Source organism: Rousettus aegyptiacus, unplaced genomic scaffold (genome assembly GCF_014176215.1).
Source record: "Rousettus aegyptiacus isolate mRouAeg1 unplaced genomic scaffold, mRouAeg1.p scaffold_m13_p_5, whole genome shotgun sequence".
Lineage (NCBI taxonomy): Eukaryota > Metazoa > Chordata > Mammalia > Chiroptera > Pteropodidae > Rousettus > Rousettus aegyptiacus.
The window spans coordinates 25,054,286-25,080,118 of record NW_023416308.1 but is presented as its reverse complement, the minus strand read 5'-3'; the positions used below and the strand labels follow the sequence as shown (position 1 = coordinate 25,080,118).

Sequence of the window (25,833 nt, the reverse complement as noted above, 5' to 3'; positions counted from 1 at the left end):
TGTCAAAACACGGGAATATTCAAACAAAACCTCTTGGACATTAAAAAATGAAAGGAAAAAAGAGAATCTAAATAGATTAGAAAAAAATTAGGATATCTTCCAGAAGGAAGAATAAAGATAGAAAACAATAAGAATATTGGGAGATAAATCCAGGAAGTCCCGCATCAAAATAAAAAGAGAAACAATTCGGTAAAATTCACAAATAAGGAAATTTCCCAGAACTAAAGAACTTGACTTCCCATACACATTGGGAAATTTTCAAAACATTACATTGAAGATTCTAAAGGGTCTGGGGGGTGGGAATGAGAGAGAATGGACACATATAAAAAAAAAAAAATAACAGCATTTAGAAGAAACAATGGGCCAATGCCTTCAAAATAATTCTAAGGAAAAGTTATTCACAACCCAGAACTCTACCTAACCAACCTATTAATCAAGTGTGACATGAGACATGCAAGATCTCAAGAAATTAATCTTCCACACACTTCCCAGGAAGGTAGGTAGAGGTGACCAGTTAAGAAAGAAGTCAGGGGATTAACATATATGACAGTGAAAGGATGGATACACCAACCCAAGAGATGTGTAACAGACCTAGAGAGTAAACTAAACAAACATACAAAAACGAAGACGTCTCTAAGAGTGAATACCTAATAAGTCTGAACATATTAAAAGGCACAAATGACAAGTTTGGGGAGAAATTAGGAACAAGTTCACAAAAACAAATGAAAAACAAAGTGTTATGCAGGGGCAGGATGTGGGGAGTAGTAACAGTATATACCACCTGGCCTAGTATAAGGTAAAAACAATTGATCATAGCCTAGTTATGACTAGTAATAGAACTGTAAAATGGTAAGAATATGTATGGTCCATGGGAATAGTAGGATGGTGAAAAAGAGCTAAATGCTGAACTTCCACATCAAAAGTCAACAAAGGATATCCAATATTGAAAAAACAAACACAGCAAAATAAAGCAAGTTATTTAATGAGATGGAGGTAAGTAATGTGAGAATCAGCAGAGTTGAAAAGTGGTTGCCTCTGGGGAGTGGAAAACACTGTTGTTGCTTTTAGAATTATTTGATTTTTTTACACTAATTGCATTGTAACAAAATGAAAAGTAGAAATTTTTTAAAAGTTGGCTAAAGAAAGTAACAAAATTAAAATCATCAGAGCAGCAACTATAGTGGTGAGTTAAAGGGTTATCCCATATATACTACAGAGGAAGACCACTAATGATTTTTAACTGGTATTATTCATTTTGGTAAAAAATAAAAATAAAACCTCAGAATAACCTCTTCCACTAGGGAGTAATTCTGTATATAAATCAAGTCATGTATTTACATATAGAAATCAAATCTTACATCAAATCTACATCTCACCCATGGTTGAAGCACTTGGTATATAACTTGGTTTGGAAGGTTGTTTCCTGAGTGTACAAGTGTACCTGCACATACCCTCTGGGAGCACCATTTTGACTTATCTAAAAGCCACGTGATTGCTCCTGTTTCTTAAACAGGTAACACTAAACAGTTACCTTGTATTTTTTTTAATGACTTAGGATTTATTATACATCACTTATATATGTCTTATGTTGTAAAATAATGTTACACTGTACTAAACATAAGACTGACATTAAAGATCCATAGAACTACTACAAGTTAAAGTTTTTTAAAGTTTCTCTTCCCCTTTACTGCACAGGCTAGCACTGATCTTTAGGTACCTGTTAATAGCAATTGTTCCTTTTAACTTGTAATTTGACAGGAACTTCAAAACCAGATCACTGAGATTCTCAGTGGTACATAATAGCAAATAGGCTGAGACTAAGGGATAAAGAAACTCACCTTTAAATAACCACAAGAGTTTTAGTGCACGAGCTAAAGGAAATGAGCAGAGAAACATTTGCTGTATCATAGATAAGTGAGAGTACTGAAAAGCTGGATTTCAAATAGATATGCATGACATTTTGGCTGATTAAAAAACACCTACTGACCATCAAGTTCTATACATAATGTTGGAAGAGTTTCTTCCTCTATTGAGAATGAAAATAATTTCACTGTCTTGAATCTTCAAAATTGCTAATTTAATCTCACTTGATTTACTCCTGCTCAAAAACAACAAAATAAACAAAAACAAAAAACCACCCCACATAGCTAGTCCAAAGAATAGTGAGATCAGGTCTAGCTAGCCACCTTCTCTCCCTCATAAAGTAAAAGAGCCTCTAAGGACAAGATATGTTGAGAACAGAGACATGATGGCAACACAGCTACCTTTCCTGCTCAGAAATGGCACTCCTCTGGTCCCATAAACATTCGTTCAATAAAAGTTTATTGAGCACCCACTATGTGCAAGAAATTGTGCTAGGTGCTGCAATTTTTAAAATAACGAAATTGTTTGTATATGTAGGCTCTGAGCTAGTCCTTGACAGTTTTCCTGATTTGAGAAAGACAGAATGCCCCTACATAACTCATTAAGGGAGCTAAAAGCATGGATGAGGTTTGCTTTCTGTCCTATCAACCCAGCATAAACTTTTGCCTTCCTCAAATCAGTCATAAGTCAAAACAAATAAGGCACATTAAAAAAAAGAAAAAACAAAAAAACAACAAAACCCTTTAACTGACCAAAGTAAAGCCATGACATTTCATTTGGTAACCTCAGAATTTAAAAAATCATTCCATTTGGCCCAGCCCATACTGCCCAGGGCAAAACTTTCAGACAATTCTAATTCCATCATGCTCTCTTCTTATAAACTGCATATGTAAAAAATGTCTTCAGCGTCCTAAATGTGACGCACTCAGTGCGAAGCGTATCAGGCTGGACGTATCATTTATGTCCTTGACAAGCCTCGATTATCCAGGTCCTTTACCTGCAACATAAAGATGCCAGTTTAATGTTTACAATCAGGTCAACTTGGGAGAGCTTCTCTGAGCTGGGCTCACCTAGATAGGGAGAGGTTACTTTGTATTCTGCTGCCTGGTTTTGCTTTGTTACTAAACAAGCACTAGTTTGAAACTAGCTTCTCTCTGCTTAGCCTTTTGGAGTACCTCTGTGGGAGCAGGATAAATGATCTACCCTCCAAATATACTGAGGGTTCTCAGTCTATTCTTATGTAAGAAATATAACACACCTCTATGTGACTCTATGTCATACATTCTTTGATACAGAAAAAAATGTAGTTTGAAAACATACATATACACAAACTTTCTTGCCTCCCTCCACCCCCCAAGCCTGATAATCACTAAAACAGATCAAATTCAGCCCCAACTGGAAAAACATCACTGTAACCACTGCCAAAATGGCAATAGACTAGGACATCTACTAAGAACAATCTAAAATAAAAACAGTAAAACTCTGAGTTGCAAGCTACTGTTCAGACATTAGAAATATCCCTATTTTAGAAATATATGGCCCACTTTTAAGCACTAGAATCAATCTGCAAACAAGACAGCAGCTTTCCTGGTGTCATGTCTGCTCACCTTGTATATCCTGACTAGCCAGTGCTCTGTAGTGTATGCTTCCTCCAGGACATCCAGCTCAAAGTCTTTATTCCCAATCTCAGCATTCCGCACACGGTCAAAGCCTGGTGGACGCTCTAGAAAGGGTCAAAAAGAGACGCATTTCTTTCTACAGTGCTGATTTCCTGCAGTTTGTTCAGAGAGTAGGGCCAGTAGAAAAGGACATCAGGTACAAAGGCAAATCAAGTGTTACCCTAACTCAAGTCCTCTCCAAGATGATGCTTGTTATTATCTTATGAGTAGGGAGCTGACTTTTAAGCTCCTCTATTCCTGAGGATTGCCACCCAGAGGCCTCAGTGATACACTAGTAACCCTTGCATGGATCACAGAAGAAAAAGTAATGGGTAAAAGCATAAAATCTAGAGCCAGATTGTCTGAGTTTAACCTGACTTTGCCACTAGTTATGTAATTTTGGGCAGTTAGGCATCCTATTTGTACCTTAATTTCCTCATATATAAAATGGGAATAAGTATCTACCTTTTATGTTATTGTGAGGATTAAATGAATTAGTAGATGTAAAGCACTTAGAACAGGGTCTGGCATATGAAACACACTGTTAGCTATCACTGTTCTTACTATTACTATTAATGTTGTTATAAATCACTCACTGGCTTCAGTGTAGACCTGTCCAAAGCGATAGTAACACATCTTGTACATAAGGCAGTTGAGCAGCACTGGAGAACCCTCACGGTCCACACGGAATTCCCCAGTCGGAGTATAATAATCATGCTCCTTGATATGTCTGCCTGTGTCTGTGCTCCCTCCAATGCGGACCATCCACAGAAACTTGTTGATATCTAGGGGAAAAAAAAGAAAAAGAACTACTACATCACAAAAGGTTGCTGGAACTAAACCACCTAATGAAAAGGTCACTATTTCTAAGGAAATTCCCAAAATATTCAACTCTAATTTATAAAAATAGGAAAGATAATGTGTGAACAAAACATTTCCTCTCAAAATATACAACTTTCCCTATAGATTATTAGACTCCTGAAATTCTATGTTATTGGCCCAGACTTAAGTCATAACTGAAATTAGTCCCACATATTAGCTGGGGTTGAGCTGTTGAATACAGTAGCTACTAGCCACATGTTGAAATGTGGCTAGTCCACATTAAGATGTGCTAGAAGTATAAAATACACACAGGTTTTCTAAGATTTAGTCCAAAAACAAAACAAAGTGGTTTAAATATCTGGATTACATGTTAAATAATGTTTTAGATAGACTTAAACAAAATTATTAAAATTCATTCCCTTATTTTTTACATATTTTGATGTGGCTAATAAAAATTTTTAAATGTTGGTTTATGCCTCTATTATAATTCTATTGAACAGTACTGACCTAGGGAGCAGAAGCTTTACCAGAAAGGTAGACGAGACATGAACATGCTCCCTTTCTTGGCCTATAGTTGCAAAGTTACAAACCTCCAAAGCATACATCTATGAGAAACCAACGTTTCTATGTTAAACACACTACCAGAATCCATAAATACTGATACCATCGTCATCTCATAAAACACAATAAAATCCCATACATCTGTACAATAAACAACACGTATTACATATTCACACATACATGTTTATCTCTCTTGAGAGTATGTGTCTCTCTGTATCCCCTTCACAGCGGATGCTCCGTGAGAAAAAGGATTCTTACTGAACTACTGCAAAGGGTTCCAAGTTATATCAAAGTGGTTAAGAACACAAACTCTGGATCTAAACTGCCTGGGTTTGAATCCCAGCACTGCCAATTCTAAATAGGTGACCTTCGGTATGTTACTTAATCTCTCTGTGCTTCAGTTTCCTCATCTATCAAATTAGAAATATGACAGTATCTACAACAATAGGGTTGCTACACTAAGTACATGTAAAGCATTTAATATAGCATTTATCACATAGTAAACATTCAATAAATAACATTACTACCCCCATACAGTATTTGCACTCTTACAAATGGAAAAACTGAGGCACAGAGCTTGCCTAGATCCCAGCCAGAAACAGGACCAGAGACAAAACCCCAGAGCATCAACTTAACTATCCTAGAGCACTGATTTTGTAGCTTCCTGGTGGGTATGTCTGAAGCAAAAACCTGACAAACTTTAAGAATGGAAGAATGGACATCAAAAGAAACGAAAAAATGAAAGGACAACCTACAGAATGAAAGAAAATGTTGACATACCATATATTAGATAAGGGCTTTATATCTAAAATATATAAAGAACTAATAAAACTCAACAGCAAGAAAACAAATAATCCGATTTAAAAATCATCAAAGGACCTAAATAGACATATCCCCAAAGATATTCAAATGGCCAAAAGGTATGTGAAAAGGTACTTGACATCACTAATCATTAGGGAAATACAAATCAAAATCACAATGAGTTATCACCTCATACCTGTCAGAATGGCTTTCATCAAAAAGACAAGAAATAACAAATGCTGGTGAGGATGTGGAGAAAAGGGAACTGTTGTGCAGTACTGTTGTTGGGAACGTAAACTGAAATAGCTACTATGAAAAACAGTATGGAACTTACTCAATAAATTAAAAAATGAACTACCATATGATTCATCGATCCCACTTCTGGGTATATATATAACTGAAGGAAATGAAACCATTATCCCAAAGACAAATCTGCATCACTGTGTCCACTGCAGCATTATTTATGATAGCCAAGACATGGAAACAACCTAAGTTCCCATCAAGGGATGAATGGATAAGAAAAAATGACATATACACAGACACAAACACATATGTAATGGAATACTATTCAGCCATTTACAAAAAAACAACTGCCATTTGTGACAACATGGATGGAACTTGAGTGCATTATGATAAAATATGAAATAAGAGAAAGAATACTGCATGATATCACTTTATGTGTGGAATCTAAGAAAACTAAGCTCAGAAACAGAGCAGGCTGGCAGTAGGGGAATTGGGTGAAGGTGGCTAAAAGGTACAAACTTCTAGTGTTAAGATAAATAAGTCCTAGAGATGTGATGGACAACATGACTATAGTTAACATTACTGTACTGTATAACTGAACATTGCTAAGAAAGTAATTTTAAAAGTTCTCATCACACACAAAAAAATATTTGTAACTATGTGGGTTACAAATGGGTAGATGATAACTAAACTTACTGTGATAATCATTTAGCAATATGTACATATATCAGATTGTTACGTTATATAGCATAAACTTATACAATTGTTTATGTCAATTATATCTCAATAAAACTGGAGAAAAAAGGTAATACATAAATAAATGGGCACAGTTGTGCTCTTAATAGACCCTTGGTCTACTGGATTATCTATCAATGAGACGTATCTTATCTGAAAGCTTCCACATAATATTTGAGAAAACATTTTACATCTCTCATTTGTTTTCTATAAAAAATTTCAAAAATTAATAAAAGAATAGAACAGTAAAAAATAATACGAATTGCATCAAGGACAGCCCACTGCTAAAAGGCATTGTTTACAAAAAAGGAAAAGTTAAAGGGTAGCCTTGTATCAAATTCTAACATAAGAGAATCAGGACTATGAACAGATCTAAATATATTATTTTATATATAGATAAGCATTTAATAGAAAATGAGATAAATGTAACTTGCAAAATGGCAAAATCTTGTCCATTACACTGATATCCCAAAATAGTTTAAATTAAGACATTTAAGAAACATGAGATATGACCATGAAATAATGAAACTTTTTAAAAATGCAATAGAATTTTTATAACTGAATGCCCATTATCCTTTCAGAAAATGTCGTTTTTCAAACTTGTACCACTCAGCATAAAAATGCTCAAGACATTTTAGAATTTCTCATTTGGAACTGTCTTCAGAGCCCAAGTCATCATGTCTGTGTATTTTTTAAAAAACCATTTTACTGAAGTATGACTGACATAAAAAAGCTGGACATATTTAACACGTACAACTTAATGAAACGTGTTTCTTTTTTTGTTTTTAATAAACTCAGAGGACAGGAAAGAATAATGACTGAAGATGAGTGGGGGCGCAGGGGGAGGAGGGATCAGCAATCGAGGCAATACCAGTGACTACTTTTTGGCACATATTTGTATTTGTGTGTTTATGAAAGAGGGGGAGAAGTGGGGAGGAGGATAGAGGAGGGAGAGAAGCTATTTTAAATTGTTAAAAAGTATTTACGGAAGGCACCAACTGAAATGTTACCATTATTAAATAATAAAAATAATAATAATCTCTAGACTTTGGGTTCACTCCTTCTCATAGTATGATACCTTTCAAAATTTTCAGAATTCCAACTAATAAAGCCTAATACTTTGAGCTTGAGAAATAAATTTGATATGAGAAATAAATTAATACTGTCTTCTTTTATGATTTTCACATGCATGCTACCATGGATTTAGATAATGAGTGTTGTTTTTTAGTGGTAATGTTATGGGGTTTTTTTAAGTCTAGCTTCTATACATAGGTCAGAGTAATCAGCAAATCCATCAGTCTTTCAACATTCAAAAGCATAGCATAATATCCAAAGAAAATTTTTCTCTGCTTTATAAATGAATCTCTTATTTTCACATTTTTCTAGTCCTACATGATCAATTCATTATGGAGCAGCATCTTCATCTTCATTCAAATATTTGTATTATCACTATATACATGCACAAACAAAAAAATTTGTAATACTAAGTGTGGCAAATTGGTACTACCACTGGGAATCACTTTGCCAATATCCTGTTAGCTTCGAACAAATGTGTTTGTTCTAAACCAGCAATTCTACTCTTTGTTATTTATGTTCACAGAAGACATGTACCAGACTGTTCATAACAGCATGATTCATGATAGTCCGAAACCAAACACAGCACAAATATCCATCATTACTAAAATGCATACATTGTGCTATATTCACACGATGGAATACCATACAGGAACGAGAATTAAGAAATTTTGGCTCCCCACAATATGAATGAATCCTGCAAACATAATACTGACCAAAAAAGCCAGATGTGAATATATATTTATAAAGTTCAAAAACAGACAAAACTTCCCAGGTATAAATATTTCAAAAATTAATCAAACTACAGATTTTAGATATGTACAGTATACAATATGATAATTATGCTTCAGTAAATCTGTTTCAAAAACAAACAAATGGCACTAGAAGCTGAGATAGTGGGCACCCTTGGGAGATGGTGGTAGATAATGGGAGGAATTTCTAGAACACCTGTAATGTTCTGTTTCTTGATGTGAATACTGGTTACATGGATATGTTGCCTTTGTGAAAATCCATCAAGCTATACACTTACAATATCTGCAGTTTTTAAATGTTAAACTTTAACAGAAAGTTAACTTTAAAAAGCTCTATAATCAAGATCTCTTGACCTTATCGCTTTTTCTTTTCATGCTAAATTACTTTGTCAAGGGTTTTACATGCTAATTTTCTTAATTTCAAACCCAAAAAATATGTTCCATATAATAACACTCATTTTTATGCCAACACTAAATATATACTTCTATTCACCTTAGCAAACAATAAAAGGTTGACTGACTGAAAGTGGTTACTTAACAATGATTAGTGCTAAGATTTCAAGTAACTATCCCTTTCTCTCACATATATGAGTAAATTTACATATAAAAACATATATATATGTACATGTACAAATACCTTTCTGTAGTAGCTGGATAATATTAGTATCATTAAATAATAAATAAATAATTACACAAAGCAAAATAGTACTGGTGCAATTGTTTGCGAAAATTCAAGTCTGTGTACACTGTCTCTGTTATCATCATTCTTCCTCTGCTTGTACAAGACACACATAGAAACCAGTCTTACTACTTTATATTTACACTTCATTTGTACTATCAGGATAGGTTTGTTAAGTCTGTCTATATCAGAAGCCAGGGATAATCTAAAATTTTAATATCTTTCAGAAGGAGCCATATATCCACAGAAAATGAAGACAAATATGACATAATTATTAACAACAGGAAAACAAGTTATTATAGATAAACATATAACTATGGTTTACTGGTCGACTCAGAAATGAATAATATTTACATATTCACTTTATATGATTTTCACCTAAAATTGAAAATTAACTCTACTGAGAAGCAGCACTAGGGAAAGAAGGTGGGGTTGGCAGGGGTTGGATACAAAGAACTAAGTTCCTTATCTACTGTATTAAGTTGATACAGTGTATCTAAAATGATCAGTGAATAGCAAAAGATACATATAATTGAGATATATAAATAGAAGTATTTACAAAAAACAACTGGAGGAATAATTGTCTCTGGGAATTAATGTTTTAAGGGGGTTTAGGTTTACGGGTAGGGGACTACCATTCTTTATTATAAACCTTCAGAAGAGTTTAACATTTTAAAGTATAAACAGGTATTGCATGAATTTTTAAAAATATTTTTTAAGGCAGAGAACAATATTTAGATGATTCTTCTAAAAATATAGTTTTCCTGATAATCATAGGGAACATATAACATATACATACTTAAGCTCATTTTCAGAAGCCTCATGTTGTTTTGTTACTGGTTGAGGAACTACTTTTAAGTCTGAAAACAAGTATAGCATGCTGTACCTACATGAGAAATATCTACATTTACTTCCTACTTGTTGCCCACCCCCTCCTCCCAAAAATCAAAATAACCCAACCTCAAGTTGCAGATAGTTATGAAATTCTCCAACTAAAAAAATATATTAATAATATATCAGTAAACGAACAGAAAAATGGGAGTGCCATCTAGTTTTCTTAGAATCTATGCCCTATCGCTGGAAATAGAATCAAGTACATTACCATCAGAGGAATATCCAGTAAGGCCTCCAAAAATGACCAGCACATAGCTAACATCAAGCTCCCTCATGATCTCATAGGCTTTTTCTTCTGTGGATGCCATTGCCTAGAAAAATAAATGCACATTTCTCAGAGAAAAATTCCTGGTCATATGATCCCTCATGGAGAAATATTTACCACTAGACCTTGTATGCCAAACACTCAAATGATCCCTTCACCTTACCTGCCCTACTCGAGAAATATGGGTATTATTCCACGTGTTATTGTCCACTAAAATCGTCCGATTTGCCATAGCTGTAATCTGGTAGCCATAATCCCACCATGACATCACCTTCGCATCCTGAAAGAAGCATGAAAAATGAAAATAACAAGTGTCCCACTGCCTCCAAAAATCAAATACAAGAGAGAAGGAGTGGAAGGGCATCTAATAGGAAATGAGGCATGGCTAATTAGTCAATTTCTTTACAAAACAATGGATGCCTAAACAGAAAATAAATCTTTGCACCTGATTCGACATTTATATACAATCATGAAATCTCAGTGCAAAATTATACAATCCAATAGTCCCAATACTTTCACCCAGATAACCTTATACAAAGACACTGGGGTGGGGAGTGTAGGGGACTGTTCGATATTTCCATATAAATAGCCTGATGTCATCCAGTAACCGTATGAAATGACCTTTAACAATATCACAAAAATCAGTTGTTACAAAGATAGGGAGAAAACACAAATCACTGGATATGATGGGAAAGGATTACAAAATACATAAAGTTTTGACTCCTTAAGAATCTACTCAGAAGTGCTATTTACAACGGTTACCGCAAAGGAAATTACTTCAGATTCTCAAACAGTATCAACCAAACGTTAAAAATGGTTATCAATAGGTAATCACTTTATGGAAAATTTGTATCTCTTTCCGTGCTTCTATGTTCTGATTTTTCTATAATAAATATGTATTATTTACCTGTAACTTTTTTTCTTTTTTATAATTGGTCTACGTCATGAGAAAATCACCAGGCTGACAATACAAGTGTGCAAGTAGAGTTTACATAATTTCCAATAAAAGTTACTATAGACCTATAAAAAATCCTGAATTGAATGGAGACGACCTTTAGGGCTCATTCAACACTAGAGTTCCATAGTTCCAATTTCTCCAAGCTTTCTAGCCATTTAAAAGCTATGATTCCCTATAATATCAAATGTCTCTCCCTTCCCCCAAGCCCATAATCCCACTCCTTCCAAATCTTCACCTCTGGAGTATTGTGACGAAGCCAATAGTATGCTTCTCGAAAGTCATCAAAAATGATCCTACTGCCATCCCCACCACGAGCAGACAGAACAATGGAAGGAGAAGAGTAGGCCTCACTGGTCACCCAGGTTGAATGAAAGGTGTAGGTGATGAGAAAGAAAGCCATGACCAATATCATCCCACTTGCCACCTGAATAAGAAAGAATGATGTTGTAAAACCAAATTAAATTTACACAACACAGAACAGCTTCTTACACACAGTCAATAAATAGTATAGATGAGATGAATCGAAATAAGTCAGGGACTATATGAGTTAATTCTGACCACTTATGACAGCATTCTACTGCTTACTCAAAAAAAAATATATATATATATACATATATAGATATAGATATATAGATAGAGATAGAGAGATATAGATAGATATCTATATCTATATAAACACACACACGCATAAGCACACATAGTTTCCCAAGACTGTTCTTAGTGTTGCTTAATTCTCACTTCATTCTTAATAGGGTAGGTAGAATCCTGTTGCTTCTTGTTCTTCTTGTCCGGACGACTTATGTCCAGATTCTTCATGTAAGTAGACAGCACCTGGGAGACTCCAATGCCAGAAAGAATGCACATAACGGGTGCCAAAACTAGCATAAGACGCACCTAAAAGAGACAGGAATCCACAGCATAGTCTATTCAGTGTTTTACAAATTACGGATTTTACCCTATGAGTAGATTATAACATCAATTTAGGGGTTTTCAACAGACTTGATTTTTCAATGAATTAGAAAAAAACAGAAGAGAAAATAATTGATACATCTACAGAAGCATATTTCCTAAACTGTTCTTTCAGTTATATATATGTATATATGTATGTGTGTCCTGAGTAATGATATGACATAAAATGTATTCCTTAACAATGGTTTGGGACCAAAAGAGTGCAAAAAACATTGTCTTGCTACTATACATAAAATCGCTCCGTTTTAGCAAACTAGCACTCAATAATCTTCCTGGGCCTTTAAGAAAAAAACATCATCTCTCTTGTTAAGACACCCAGAAAGACAGTGGAAAGAACCTGCCCAGGGTCACTTTCTCCAACAAGTATAAAAGTGCCTCTCCTTAACACAAAGGTTATGAATCCAAGAAAGTTGGACCCCACAATCAGAATGTATGAGTACCTAACACATTCCAGCCCTCAAATGCTCAGAAGCATCTGTACAATCATCAGTAGTTTCTGAATCTGGCTATGCAGCAAACTTAAAAGCACCTCAGAGTTAGGGATGGAAAGCCTTGCTAGGACTGAGGGTATTCCTCACCATTACAGCTGAAAAGTACATGCTGGTCACACCATACATGATGATGAAAATCCGGGCATCGGAGAGGTTGCTAAAGCAGTAATAGAGACCAACTACAAAAGTAAAAGTAAAAAAGAAAGTAAGCAGCTAAATAAACAATCATAGATATGTGCAAAGATGTTTACTACAGCACTCTTAAAAACAAGAAATTACAAACTGCCTAAATGCCCATCATTAAGGAGGTAAATTATAGTATATTTATAATACTATATTTATCAATTAAAATATTGCTACAGAAATCATGGACCATTTGCCTTCTCCTTTATACATCTCTGTACTTTAAAAAACAAATGACATATCATAAATATTATCTCTCTAAAATAATACTAAACAAATTATCATGATTCTCTGAAATGAAAAATTCAGGGGAAAAAATTGTACCATATTTTTTTCTAATAAATAGATGAACATACATCAAAACATTAAAAGTACCAACAGATGTATGGTGAGAACCTTTTTCACTTGCCAATATTGTTTACAACAGACAACTTATTTTCATAGTGAGAAAAAAAATGTCAAAGTTATTTTATAAAAAAAAAAAAAAAGAGAGAGACAGAGAGAAAGCCCCCTACCACTGGTACATTTTTAAATGTATCTGGTTTGGCCAGAAGATAAGTTAGATGAAGAGGCTTTACAATCAACCGTGCCTTTTTTCGAACTCCAGTACTGCCAAGATAAATGGGGAGGAGTCAGGGATGGGTGTTAGGGAAGACATACACCAGAAATATTTAAAAACGAAAACAAAAAACAAAACAAAAAAACTGAATATAAATTGGGGTTGAATTTTAACTTATAAATGAAATTAAAACTGAAAAAGGCTCTAAACTTGCCAGTGTCTGCAACTGTTCAATGTTGACACCTACTTTGCTTCAAATATTAGCAAAAAGTGCGTGGCCATGCTCTGTACCGCACAGGGTAAAGAGGCACAAAATAGAAAAATAAGGATGAGGGTATTTTACTTATTTTGAAACAAATGGTGATTCTCACAAAGGCCATTTCAGAACACAAGGCAGACAGACCTGGAAACATGAAGACAAGAAGTTGCAGGTCAAAATAGTATGAAGACCAGGTTGTAGGCTGATGCTCAGACACAGAAGCAATGATGGGGATGTTGTTCTTAGCATAAGAAGGATCCAGCAGTGAGTAGAAACGTCCAGTCCAGGGAGATATTTTTCCTGGTAGCAAAGAGGTAACAAATATTTCACATTCACTCCTGAAACAAAATAACATCTAATTCTAACTAATCAAAACTTTCCATTTTAATAAGATTCTCTGAGAAGGAGAAGGACTAAGGTTTTTTAGATACTACCAATACTTTGAGAATTTCACTCCTTCCTTTCTTTCAAACTTGAGTGCTTTTGTCAACAGAGCTGGCAGAATAAACTCAGGCTGTATATAATAAACTCAGAAGAAGTGCATCTTGGAAGGGTTGAAGTCAAATCTGGTCAAACCAAGGTCAACTCTATAAACTAAGTCAACTACATCCTCCAGTGCGGCTCTGAATTAGACAATACACAAAGCCTTGGCAAAATCAAACCAGCTACTGACAAGTAGATACGAAGAATATGTGGCATGCCAACCAAACAAAACAGTCATGGTTTAATGCATAGAGGACTATATATTATAGGGCATGACGAGCAATGTTAGGATTTCTCCCACACTACCTACTAAAAAAAAGTAAAAAAAGAAGAGAAAGATTAACAAGGTGAGATACAATCCTTTCACCAAATGTGATTCTGCTAAGATTAAGAGCTGCTCTAACAAAACATTCTTTGATATACTGAATCCAAACACTGGGCTGAGAAGTGAAATGAATATGAAGACTTTATATGTTTAAAATGGAAAGAGAAATAGGAAAAGAATGAATCTTTCCGTGGTCAGGAAATAACCCACATTTTGGAGTTTATTCTATGTCTGTACCTATTTACATTTAACACTAAAAGCCATGAGCCTTCCTACCTGTCAACATGAGGAGAGCTCCCACGGTGAGAAGGACAAAGCCTACCAGGGAAATGACACTTCGGAAAAGAACTTCAAATTGCTGCGGGTTCAATTTGCTGCGCAGATAGTCTACAAAGGCATGGATCTGGCAGAGACCAAAGACCCCAAAGGCTGCCATGTGCTCTGATGAAAGGACGGGCTGTCGGTAAAAGCAAATGTGTGAGAACAATGTCAGGAAAAGAGTAGGTCCAGCCTAGACCTGAATTATGCTGACCTAGTTCACACCAAAGGGTCAAATGAGTTCTGAAGCCATCAAGGAATTAGGAACAATCTAGGGTGCGGTCTATTTCACCAGCCACATTTTCAAAAAATATATGGAGTCCTCCAAAGCAAACCATACCCTATTATTATCACATCTCTGGCCTTTGCTCAGGCTTTTTTTTTTTTTTTTGCCTGTATTGCAATTTTCTCATTTTCCCAAAATGTGCATTCACTAAAATTCTCATCATTCAAGGCCCAATACAAATATCATTTCCTCTAATCTGCCAAACTGAAATTGATTACTTCCCTGTATGTTCCCCGCAATTTAGATCTTTCATCACTTAAAATTCTTTGCTTAGATCAGCTGTTCTCAAAATCTAGCTGGCATCATAATCATGGGGGTGGAGAGAAAAAGGGGTATTAAGATGGATTGCTGAGCCCCACCCCTAGAGTTTCAGATGCAGTAAGTAGGTCTGTGGTGGGGCCAAAGAATTTGCACTTCTCACAAGTTCTCAGATACTGTGGATGCTGCTGGTCCATGAACTACATTTCCAGAACTATATACTATACACTGTAAACAGCTGCATGCACTTCTTTCCTCCAAGTAGGACTGTAAATTCCTTAAGGAGCAGGGCCATATTGTTACTTTTTACATTTCCCAGTGACTAGCAAGTTGCACGTAACAGGTGATCAGTAAAGAAATACTTGCTGACACAAGCAGTCCAAGTTTACTCTTCTCACTAAAATCCAAAATAAATCAACCTAGTTGGAGATGCTTAGAAAAAGTGGAAGAAGCTAAAAACCCCATTCAGTCTAGGGCTTACCTGGAAACCCACGAAGGAGATCTGCATTGAAAGAATGGTGCCCAGACAGTAAACGGTACAGTAGGCCACATAGATCCGGTGGGAGAATCGTCCTGTGAGCATCAGCACCAGTACGTGGAGAGGAATCAAGTTGATCAAGAATACATAACCTCCCCATGAAGAGACCTATGACAAGATAAAATAGAACAGTTCCTCTGAGCACTTGTCACACCACCACTATACCTGTAACCTTTTTAAAAGAACATCTCTTTATAGTAACTAATAAACTTTATTTATGCCAAGTGGCTTAAATAGTTTACATAACTCATTTCTTTCAATAAAAAAATCAAATTAACACTCACTGCTGTAATTTAGTCTACTGTTCCCTATGGCTCCTGCCAAGAAGATAACAGAAAAAGAGGTACCCAACCTTCAGGGTTAATCTAGATGCGATCTACTATAAGATCACATGGAGGATTTAGGGATACATGTGAAATGTGAACAAGTGGAAGCAGTTAAGGGAAGAAGTCTAAATGTATAAAATTGAATGACTACATATATGTGTGTATGTGTATGTATATATAAAGGAAATAAAATATATATGAAATACATATATGAAATCAATATGTATATGAAAAGGAAAAATTTAAGGAGAACATTTCAGAGAAGGGAGCTGGCCAGTCAATATGTACCAACAGGAAATACAGTATCTGGAGAGCTTTACAAATTAAAACATTCTATCTTTTTATACAATGGCTCTTTATGCCTTCCTTGGATTAGGCTTTGTATGGATACAAGAGACAATAAAGACTTCTAGCCTCCAGTCCATAATTTCAAAGCCCAAAAGCTACTTTTGATTTGTAGCAGTTGATCCCAGTAGGTATTCAGATATAGAGTGTCCTGGAAGAAAGGAGTGAAAAGTTACCATGTAGAAATAAGCAAGGGCACACTTGGCTGCCCAGTAGATAGAACCAGTCTTTACTGCTTTGATCCACATGTAGTAAGTGAGTAGCATGCAAAAGATGGCAATTCCTGTAAAGAGAATACAATGAAAAGTCAATATAGGGCTATGCTGGCATAATATTTAAGAATACTGTTTTGGAGCAGGCTGCCTGGATTCATATCTTAGATCTACTATCCTTAATAGTATAATTATTTTTATCTGTCTTTGTCTGTTTCTTGTAAAAATGAGTCCATAATAGTATCTACCTCGTAAGTGTCGTGGAGACGAATTTAATTATTGCATTTAAAGCACTTAGAATAGTACTGCGCATACAGCAAGCACTCAGTGAGTGTGGGTCATTCTTATAACTATTCTTCCCAGGCACTAAATTCCCCATTAGTGTAGTCCTAAAGATATCCCAAACCATCCTGCCTCTTCACCTCAACATGACCTGGGCCTTTGGCCCTCACTGCCCCTTTCTTTAACATTTGCCTGTTGGCAAGTTCCAGCCTCAGGGTTCAGTTCAACTTTAACTACTTCTGAAAAGCCTGCCTGGATCCCCAAATCTGAATTAATGTCTTCTTTCATTACATTTCCAAAGGACTCAGAGGTTCAATCTTCTCTTAGGACACACAATACTATCTGCCTGCCATTTATTATTTTTATAGATCTGCACTGTTTGTCTTAAATAGATATGGGCCAACATAATTTTGTTCATTATCTACCTCTATAATACCTTAATTATGAGCCAAAATAACCTTGTTATTTATCTTTATAATACCTAATATTGTGTTTTCCCAATAACATTCAATAAATATAGGTTGAATTGAAAATAAGTCAATAAAAGTCATTATTGTTTTAAGTACATCCATTCCTCTTATCTCAGAACATAAAGCAAATGAATAATGTTAAAACAAGAGTACCATTCAACGCTAAAAATTAACTCTACTTTTATAAGTCCAGAGAAGATCAAAAGGCCTTCTATAAGGAAAATTGCCAGCTACCTTTCTACAGAGGATAACAGAGAGAGAATACAAACTTGTCTGAAGTCCCTCCTTGCCCATTTCTAATTTTCTTGCTCAGGTATCATTTTTGGCTACTGCTAAACAGATTCGAAACCAGATTCTACTAAACTTCATGAAATTCTACTGGGAAACAAAGTGGACAGATCTTCTTACCTTCATTATCATAGGAGCCAGCCACAGATCGGGAGATATATCCAGGAACTACAGCGATCATGGCAGCAGCAAGAAGTCCAGCCCCTGCATCCTATAATAAAAGAGGGATAACAGGAAGTGAACACCAACACATCTATGAGAGAGAAGAGAGGATCCACTAGTCCATTCTGTTTAAAATGGACCCAGAGAACATTCCAACACTTTCAAAGATAGATGTGATGCTAGAAATGTTCACAGCACAAGAAAGCTAAAAATTTCATACCGATTCCCCATGATGATACCAAGTCTGAAACTGAGTACACAAATCATGTAAGTTGTCAGACATCAAACACTGCTCCAGAGTGAGCTGTTTGGCTGGAGTACCCCCAGGCTTATGAGTCCCTATCTTTAACAATATCTGGACACCACGGGAACACCAGTCACACCTCCAAAAGCTATGCAAGTACAAGCAAAGGAAGACAATTATTATTTGAGCTAAAAAGCCAACAAAGATACGTGATCATCTATTTGAACTAACGATGCCAAGAGCTTAGATAATAAAGTTGGAATCTCACCAGGCAATCTGTGACCTCAGGAAAGAGGAAAAATAAAATATAAACCACACCTCAAAAGAGTAAGGACTTGTCTGTTGATAAGAGTTAAATTTGAAACAAGGGCAGCAAGGAGAAGGATGAAAGGTTTCCAAACTGAACTCAAGTTTCCCAAACCCTCTTACTAGTTTACCACCTCTCAGGTATCTCCCTGACACCACAGCCACAAACTAAGAATAGCCAGAGTTGGTAATGCAGAAACCTAGAAAAATAAAGTCATCATTATGGAGTGTACTACGAAAGTAAAGTGGTTGAAAAATTTTTAAATAAATGTTTAAAAAATCAGCAAATAATTTCTAAGTGTCCATTTTCAGTAGAAAGAACTAACCACTTTAGAATAGTTCCTAAAGTTATTTTTCCTCTTAGATTGTGAGGACTTCAAAATCTAAACCTCACATTTTGCCTTTTAAATGTTTTTTCCTTTATGTAGCGACTTACATTTGACCTTCCAATGTTCTTATAAGAATAAACAGTTGTTAATAATGAGAAACCACATATTCTAAGGAGGGGCTGCAGTTAACTCAATAACTTGGCCCAGCAAAAGGTGTCTTTAGCTTCTGGCTCCCTGCCCTGCTACGGCTCAGCCCCCCACCCTTTACTGTCTACTAGAGAGGTTCAACAACATTCATTCCCCAGCCTCCTGTCACCCCAAATCCTTCACCTTGAGCTCTTTGGTAAGGTGGTACGTGACGATGGTGGTGAAGGAAGAGAAGAGAGGGGCCAGGAACACACAGACATTCCGAATGTCGATGGTGATGTGGAAAAAATGGAGTACATGGTAGATTGCAGCAGAGGTGATCATTAAGCCTATAACAGGAAGAAGAAACTCCATTAAGTTATCCTAGGAAAAAGAACTTAAGGGAAAGGGAAAATCCAAGTATCAACACGGGTCTCGATAAACCACCAGCAATACTAACACAGTAACTGCAGTAGGCCTATTAATTTCTCCCCTGAGGGGTCAGAGGTCCAAACTTTATGGAAAACCACCCATTCCCACTCTTCCATACATGTTCTCCTCTCTACGTAAGATCCACTTTTAGGAATCTATAATCAGAATGAAATTACAAGTGTCATAAAATGAAAATATTAGAAATAAAAGAAACTTTCATAATATATAAATACCTTATTATTATTATTTTTTTTAAACACACACACACCTCTGTTTCCCTCACCTGGGTAAATTGTTCCTCCAATGATTCGGCCCAAAGGGTACCAGGCCCGGTCATCAAACCAGTTATGGAATTTATAAAACCCCTCCTCTGCCAGGAACCGGGTAGTCCGATAATTGAAGTACCTATAGAAAAAAAGAAAAGATCGTGCTTCTTCCTCTTGTTTCAAATACTTGCACCAATTTGCAGTGAATTTTGCTTTTCAGTTTATACCATTGAGGAACTTATCATCACTCTAATAAAGTCGGTTTGGCGCCAAAAATTATGCCAGCCATGAAAATCATTTTATGTCACTGTAGGTCTCATTTCTAACTCCAGGAATTACCACTAGTCAGAGAATTCAAACACCCAAAAGAGGACAGGTGAGATGTGGGCATAAATAAATTTGGCTCTTTTAAAGAATATGCAAAAGAAGATTTCCATACCATACACAAGGACACACGGATAAGTTAAAGTGATGAACATCTCTAAAGATGTTTGTTTAACATCATACGCTGTATGGAAATTTTTTAACCCACTCCATAACATGAACTTCTTAATGAGTGCTTGAAATTTCTAACAAGGGCAACTCATGTTGTTACTAAAAATAGTTCTGAATGCCACCTACATAGTAGCTTTAGAAATTACATTAAAAATAATTGATATAAAATGCTTAGCACTATACATTAAAAGACATAGTTCTTTAGGTCCAAGCTATGTAAGCTTTTCTAAACTTCTCACTTAAAATTTTTAAAAATACAAAAAATAAATATAAATAAAAATATAAATGAATAAAAGGAATTGTTTAATACTAAAGATAATCATGACTAACCACCTTTCCTGTCCACCCCTTAACCCTATTTCCTTGTTGGTCAAGTTTTAGCAGCAACGGTAGAAGCAACAGATGGCAGAAATCTCTATCCGTCTGTTCATTGCTAATGAATATTATTTTGGTAACTGTCAAAGAGATAGAAGGGATGAGGGTAACAGGTGGTCAACATGTGTCAGAACTGTGTCCTTTACCTAACAGTAACAGAGCCAGAGTGAGATAGAGGAAGTAGTTAGCAGGAACAGGTCTGGACAAGGTTCACACCATAGGCCTATTTTCTGCTCTGCAAAAGCGTCGAATCACAGCATCTTTACAGTCCCTTTCAGTTCTGTGACTTTGAAGCAGATATTCTTGCTTTCCCTGACCATCTCACCTCAATGTTTGCTCATCTAGAGGGCCTGAGAAAAAAAAGCCTTGACACACTGTTGATTAAGAAACAAAAGGATATAAGTTTCCTCATTGATGAGAAAAAAATATCAATTAATTTGGAGACTCCCAAAGAAAATATTTGTATGCCTCCAAAATGCTTTCGAATACCTACATAAAACAAAATGATAAATTTGCAAATACAGGAAAAAAATGTTATGGATCTCAAGTTCATGACTTGTGATTCTTTTGAGCCTCGAACACACAGCAGACCACTTTCCCTCAATCTGCAACACTAACTGTTGAACAAGCTGAAAAGCCAGACTGCTCCTAACCTAACCAAATCGTAAGTCATAGGCGGGCACACCAGAAATGCCTCTCACGTTTTTTATAAGTTTAAGACTCACTTGTTAATTCCAACAGAAATGTTGCAAAGAAGACAATTATTTCCTTTAGAAAACTTAAGGGTGTTTTCTCCTTAAATGTATAGAAGTACATCCCCATCACTAACGTGAATTTGAAACACATGAACCTGAATGCTTCCCAAAGAAAATACCAGACCAAGCAAAGGTACTCACGGATCAAACTCATGGATGACACTTTCAAATCTCAGAACAGCAAAGAGACGAGTAGAGAATGCTGCAAATACCAGAGAATTAATATTTTTATCGTAATGTGCTATGAAAATAATAGTAGGCAGTAGTATTATAGAGGTGATAGTATTATCCAGCCCAGAAGACAGAGGAACTATAAAATGACCCCTGAAAAAGGTACAAATCCCTCCCACATAGAAGAAAAAAAAATGGCCTCTAACAATGACACCTATATTTCTACTTAGGCAGGACACATTTAACTAATTATCAACGTCTGTAACAATGCATTTACCTACTAAAACTGCACTCAACTTACATGGTCATCTTTTATATATGTTGACTTTCCCACAACTAACCTTAACTTTGGAGCAAACTAAGAGGAAGACTATACTTGTAACTCACGCAGAGCTAAAAATCAAAACAAACAAACAACCACCAAAAAAAAAAAACAGAGTAAGTTCTGAAGAGACTTTCAGAACTACTAAGACAGGCAAACTAAACTGAAGAAAACTGTCTTCTCTCAATTTAGCATCCATGGGTTCCCAGTATCTCTTTCAGCCCCATGAGAAAACAGAATTAGTACAGCATGTTTCCCATTCTTTACCAGATGAAAGCTAGTCCTTTTATAATCTTTTTTTATTTTGCCTTCATAAAATTATAATGATGGAGAACAGTAAAAAGAACACATTACAATCTGCTGGGGGGAAAAAAAAAAAACAAGAAAGCCATACTTGACTTTTTTCAAGATTTCTCCTTTCAATCCTGTAAGAAAGAGAGGTCCACATGCATACTCACATAACACAGCAGCCATTGACAGAATGAGAAGCTTCAGAAGTGTGTCCTGCTTCTCATAGGACAACCGCAAAAATCCCAGCTTGGTCATCTTGACATCAGTGGGTGGCAATAGATGATATTCAAAGAGCTAAAATGGAAAAATCAAGACCATAGGATGTTGAACACCTTCAATTTACCTAGTTCATTTAAATATTTTATGATGGTAGAGAAACATTAAAAAGACAGGAGCTAGAGAACACACCACAAAGGATCAGGACTAATACCAATACCCAAATCTTGCCCAAATAATGATCCATTGGCAAGGAAGTAGGCACAAGTCAGGCCTATGAGACAAGACTAAAAAGGAGTGATTAGACTCTATCACCTTAATTCTGTTTCTCACTTTCTAACAGCTAACAAGTACATATGCAGAACTGGCAAAAGTGTGATACAACAGGTGAAAAAAAAAAGGAAACACAGGAATAGAAAAAGGGAGTTTGGGGAAGAGATGCAAAGAAAATAGGAAAGATCGGAAATTGAGAAAAAAATAATTACATGGAGAAAGAAATCATTCAATAAAAAGGCAGAAATGTATAAAAGAAAGCAGGGACTGAATACTGAATACAGAAGTGAAAGCAGAATGCAGAGAAACAGACATCATGACTGAATAAGCACAATGTACAGCCCTAAATTTCAGCTTCAACTGACTGGCTTCAAGCTTCCTTCTGTCCCAAATTCCAATGGAATTGCAGGGTCAACTAAAAGAGCATGACTGATCACTAATACAGTACATTCATGTACGATACAGAGAGAGAGAGAGTAGCTCACCGTATTTAAAATCATATATATCACACTGTAACTACTCCTCAGATCTATACCCGCTTAAAAATCAGCTGTCTCAAAGCATCTCTGTAATTGACACGGCTAATTTAAGTCACTGATCCAAGATAGCTCATGGAACCAGATGACAATCTAGAGGGGAAAAAAAAAAAATGTTTCCTACTGAAGCAAGAAAAGCTCAAGGGAAAATTTATATTGAGGGAAGCAGTCTGTGATCACCTGATGAACAAGATTCATTAGCACTAATTTACCATAGGAAGTTAATTATTTCTGTTTAAGGTAGTACTTCTTGCTTAAACCATCCATACTGGTAGAGGGCTAAGTGATAAAGAACAAGGATATGCAACATTGTTCAAAACTACAGGGGGTGGAAAATAAGGAGCCTGCACCTATCCTGATCTTTTCTCCAGTATTATCAAAGGAAAGGAGGGAAAAACAACACTGCACTGGGTGGAAGGCAAGAAGAATCATACATTCCTCTCAACAGTACGAAATCAAGCATCTTTCCCATAATTAACTGTTCCAGATGAGCATTTTTCATAGGTTTTTAATTATAGTCCTAAAAGAAAATCTTATCTTGCAACTGAGAATAAACAGCTAACTCCAGAAAGTCAATGATCCAGCCACATCCCTCAAGTTTGTATTTGTTTTCTGGAATGCCTGAAACAAAAAACTTAACACACTGAGTTGATATGAGCCACATACCTAAAAGAGTAAGCAAAGGAAAGGTGAGTACTAGAACCCATATCCGAAAAGCTAAGTACAGGATTTGGTCATTTAAGACAGGACCTTAAGAGAGAGTTTTCAGTGTGCTCTCTCTGATCTCTTCGCACAGCGCTCAAGCAGGTCAGAGAAAAAGACACTTCTCAAAAACATTTTTTAGCATCTGTTCTCCTCTATTGTGCCAGCAAACTGTGGCACCCTTGTCCCACCTTGGTTCTGGTTTCCTAGACACACCTTCCCAATCCCGTTCGCCTGCACTCTTTCTCACCCTCTCACGCTCCTTCACGCCCCTCCACCCTTCACTCTCGTGGGTCCCACCTCCCTTCTCCCACCCGTACACGGCTCTACACCTCTGACACCCCCATTGAGGACGCCCTCCACCTCAGCATCCCAAGCGCCTTCCCCATGACCAGTCCCAGGTCTCGGCTTCCCCAAGCCCTCCCTGCCGATGCGCACGCCGCATCCCAGACCCGCACATCCTTCTACTGCCAGACGCCCCCACGCCACGCCTCACGCCCCTTCCTGCGCCCTCACCAGTCTGCCTTCCCTCCCTCACCCCGCCTTTGGGGCCCCACCTCCGGCACTTCTCAGAGCCCCACCAACGCCCTGGGCCGCACCTGCCGCCAATCCTCAAGTTCTATCCCACGGCCTTCCCACCTGGCCCGCGGTCCCCTGGAATCTGCGGGGTTCGCTCGGCCATCCGCTCAGAGGCGCACCCAACCCCGGCAGAGGCCGGGTCCACCTCCTGGAGTGTTCCCCATTGGCTGGCTCAGGACCGACACGACACTTCGGGGAAACAATAGGGTACCAGAGCTGTCTGTCAGATTCAGAGGCGTGGCTGAATCTGCGTTCCCACTTCTTAAGAGGGTACTACAGCAATCACTTAGCATCCAGGAGGCGGGACTTTATGCTCCCGCCGATCTGTGATTGGCCCACTAGTGAGAGCGAGAGCGCGGCCAGATAGTGCTCGAGGCAGTTTGGTTGAGAGCCGAGGAGTGACGTGTCGGTCCGCGGACCGCGAGTAAGTCGCCTGGGAGGGGTGCCACCGCGGTCAGTTGAGCCCTAATCACGTGACCAGAAGCGGAAACTACGCAGAGAAACAGCCGAAACTACAAACCTCTCGGGTCTGCTTCTGAGTCGCTCTAAGGTAAAAATTAACCAGTACCTAACCTAAGGTTAAAGGAGAGGAGAGATTTCTGTCATCAGTAAAAACGCAAACGCTTCCTAGTGCAGACCGTCTCTTCTCGGACTGTTGGCTCAGGAGCCGTTTACGACGGTGCTCCTGGAACCCGCGACTGACAGAAGCCCTGCAGACTCGTGAGGCCTTTCGTTTCTAGGCCCTGACTGGCTGACTACATGTTTGGCCTAAAGGGGCGATGGGCTGAGGAACCCGCGGTCGCGGAGGTTGTCCTCCTCCCGGCGGCGGACAGCCCACCTGCGGCTGCCTTGCTGTACCAGCTCAGGCCGCGAAAGCTGTCCTGGCCTCCCCCGCACCAAAAATGTTCTTGAGGGCCGCGAAGCATACAACTCCATGCGGGAAAACAACTTACAAAACGTAATCAGGCTTACCCCCAAGAAGTTTGATCCGGTAGACTTGGTTTTTTTGCTCTGTTTTTATGTGTTCAATGTAATTTTATTAACAGAAAACTCAAGCTGAAACTGAAAGAATTGCAGAACTTCAAGTAAATACTTCTTCAAAATAAGTTGGATTTTTTTCCTTAATAAAAGGGGAGGGGCATTAGAATATTTTTTAAAGTTAAAAAAAGTACTTTTGCAAGAACATTAAGATGGGGTTCTTGTTAATTTTTTAAATTTTGAACATGCTTCTTCTATAAGGGAATATGTTCAAATGTCCGGGTGGTAAAATTAAGTCCACTTTTTCAGAAGTCAAAATGTACTACGAAAAAACAAAGTTTAAAATGTAGGTATATTTTTAGGATAATTCTTTGACAC

At 37.0% G+C, this 25,833-nt stretch overlaps 1 protein-coding gene across 3 annotated transcripts; it reads right to left on the bottom strand.

Annotated features, from left to right (window-relative positions):
• Positions 1-962: 962 nt before the first annotated feature.
• On the bottom strand, positions 963-24,651 carry STT3A (STT3 oligosaccharyltransferase complex catalytic subunit A). 3 transcript variants are annotated; one of them, XM_016122628.2, is made up of 18 exons: positions 24,538-24,651; positions 22,339-22,465; positions 21,529-21,589; positions 19,780-19,901; positions 19,269-19,414; positions 18,018-18,108; positions 16,822-16,928; positions 15,918-16,082; positions 14,851-15,031; positions 13,911-14,066; positions 12,853-12,944; positions 12,044-12,199; positions 11,541-11,729; positions 10,511-10,627; positions 10,291-10,393; positions 4,118-4,306; positions 3,471-3,586; positions 963-2,860 (listed from the first exon to the last, which is right to left on the bottom strand). In XM_016122628.2, exons 2-18 carry the CDS (start codon positions 22,424-22,426, stop codon positions 2,822-2,824), a joined length of 2,118 nt encoding a protein of 705 aa, XP_015978114.1. In that variant the 5' UTR covers positions 22,427-22,465; positions 24,538-24,651; the 3' UTR covers positions 963-2,821. The 3 variants fall into 3 exon arrangements, with proteins under 3 accessions (XP_015978114.1, XP_015978113.1, XP_036076474.1); XM_016122627.2 differs by having other exon boundaries at positions 24,498-24,634; XM_036220581.1 differs by lacking the exon at positions 24,538-24,651 and adding an exon at positions 24,456-24,474.
• Positions 24,652-25,833: the final 1,182 nt, after the last annotated feature.

Coding starts and splice junctions, on each gene's coding strand:
- STT3A (XM_016122628.2), bottom strand. CDS start 22,426: ATGACCAAGCTGGGATTTTTGCGGTTGTCCTATGAGAAGCAGGACACA. Junction 16,929..18,017: donor TGGCTCCTATGATAATGAAG/GTAAGAAGATCT, acceptor TTCTCTTTACAG/GAATTGCCATCTTTTGCATG. Junction 10,628..11,540: donor TTCGTCACAATACTCCAGAG/GTGAAGATTTGG, acceptor TGCTTCTTTCAG/GATGCGAAGGTGATGTCATG.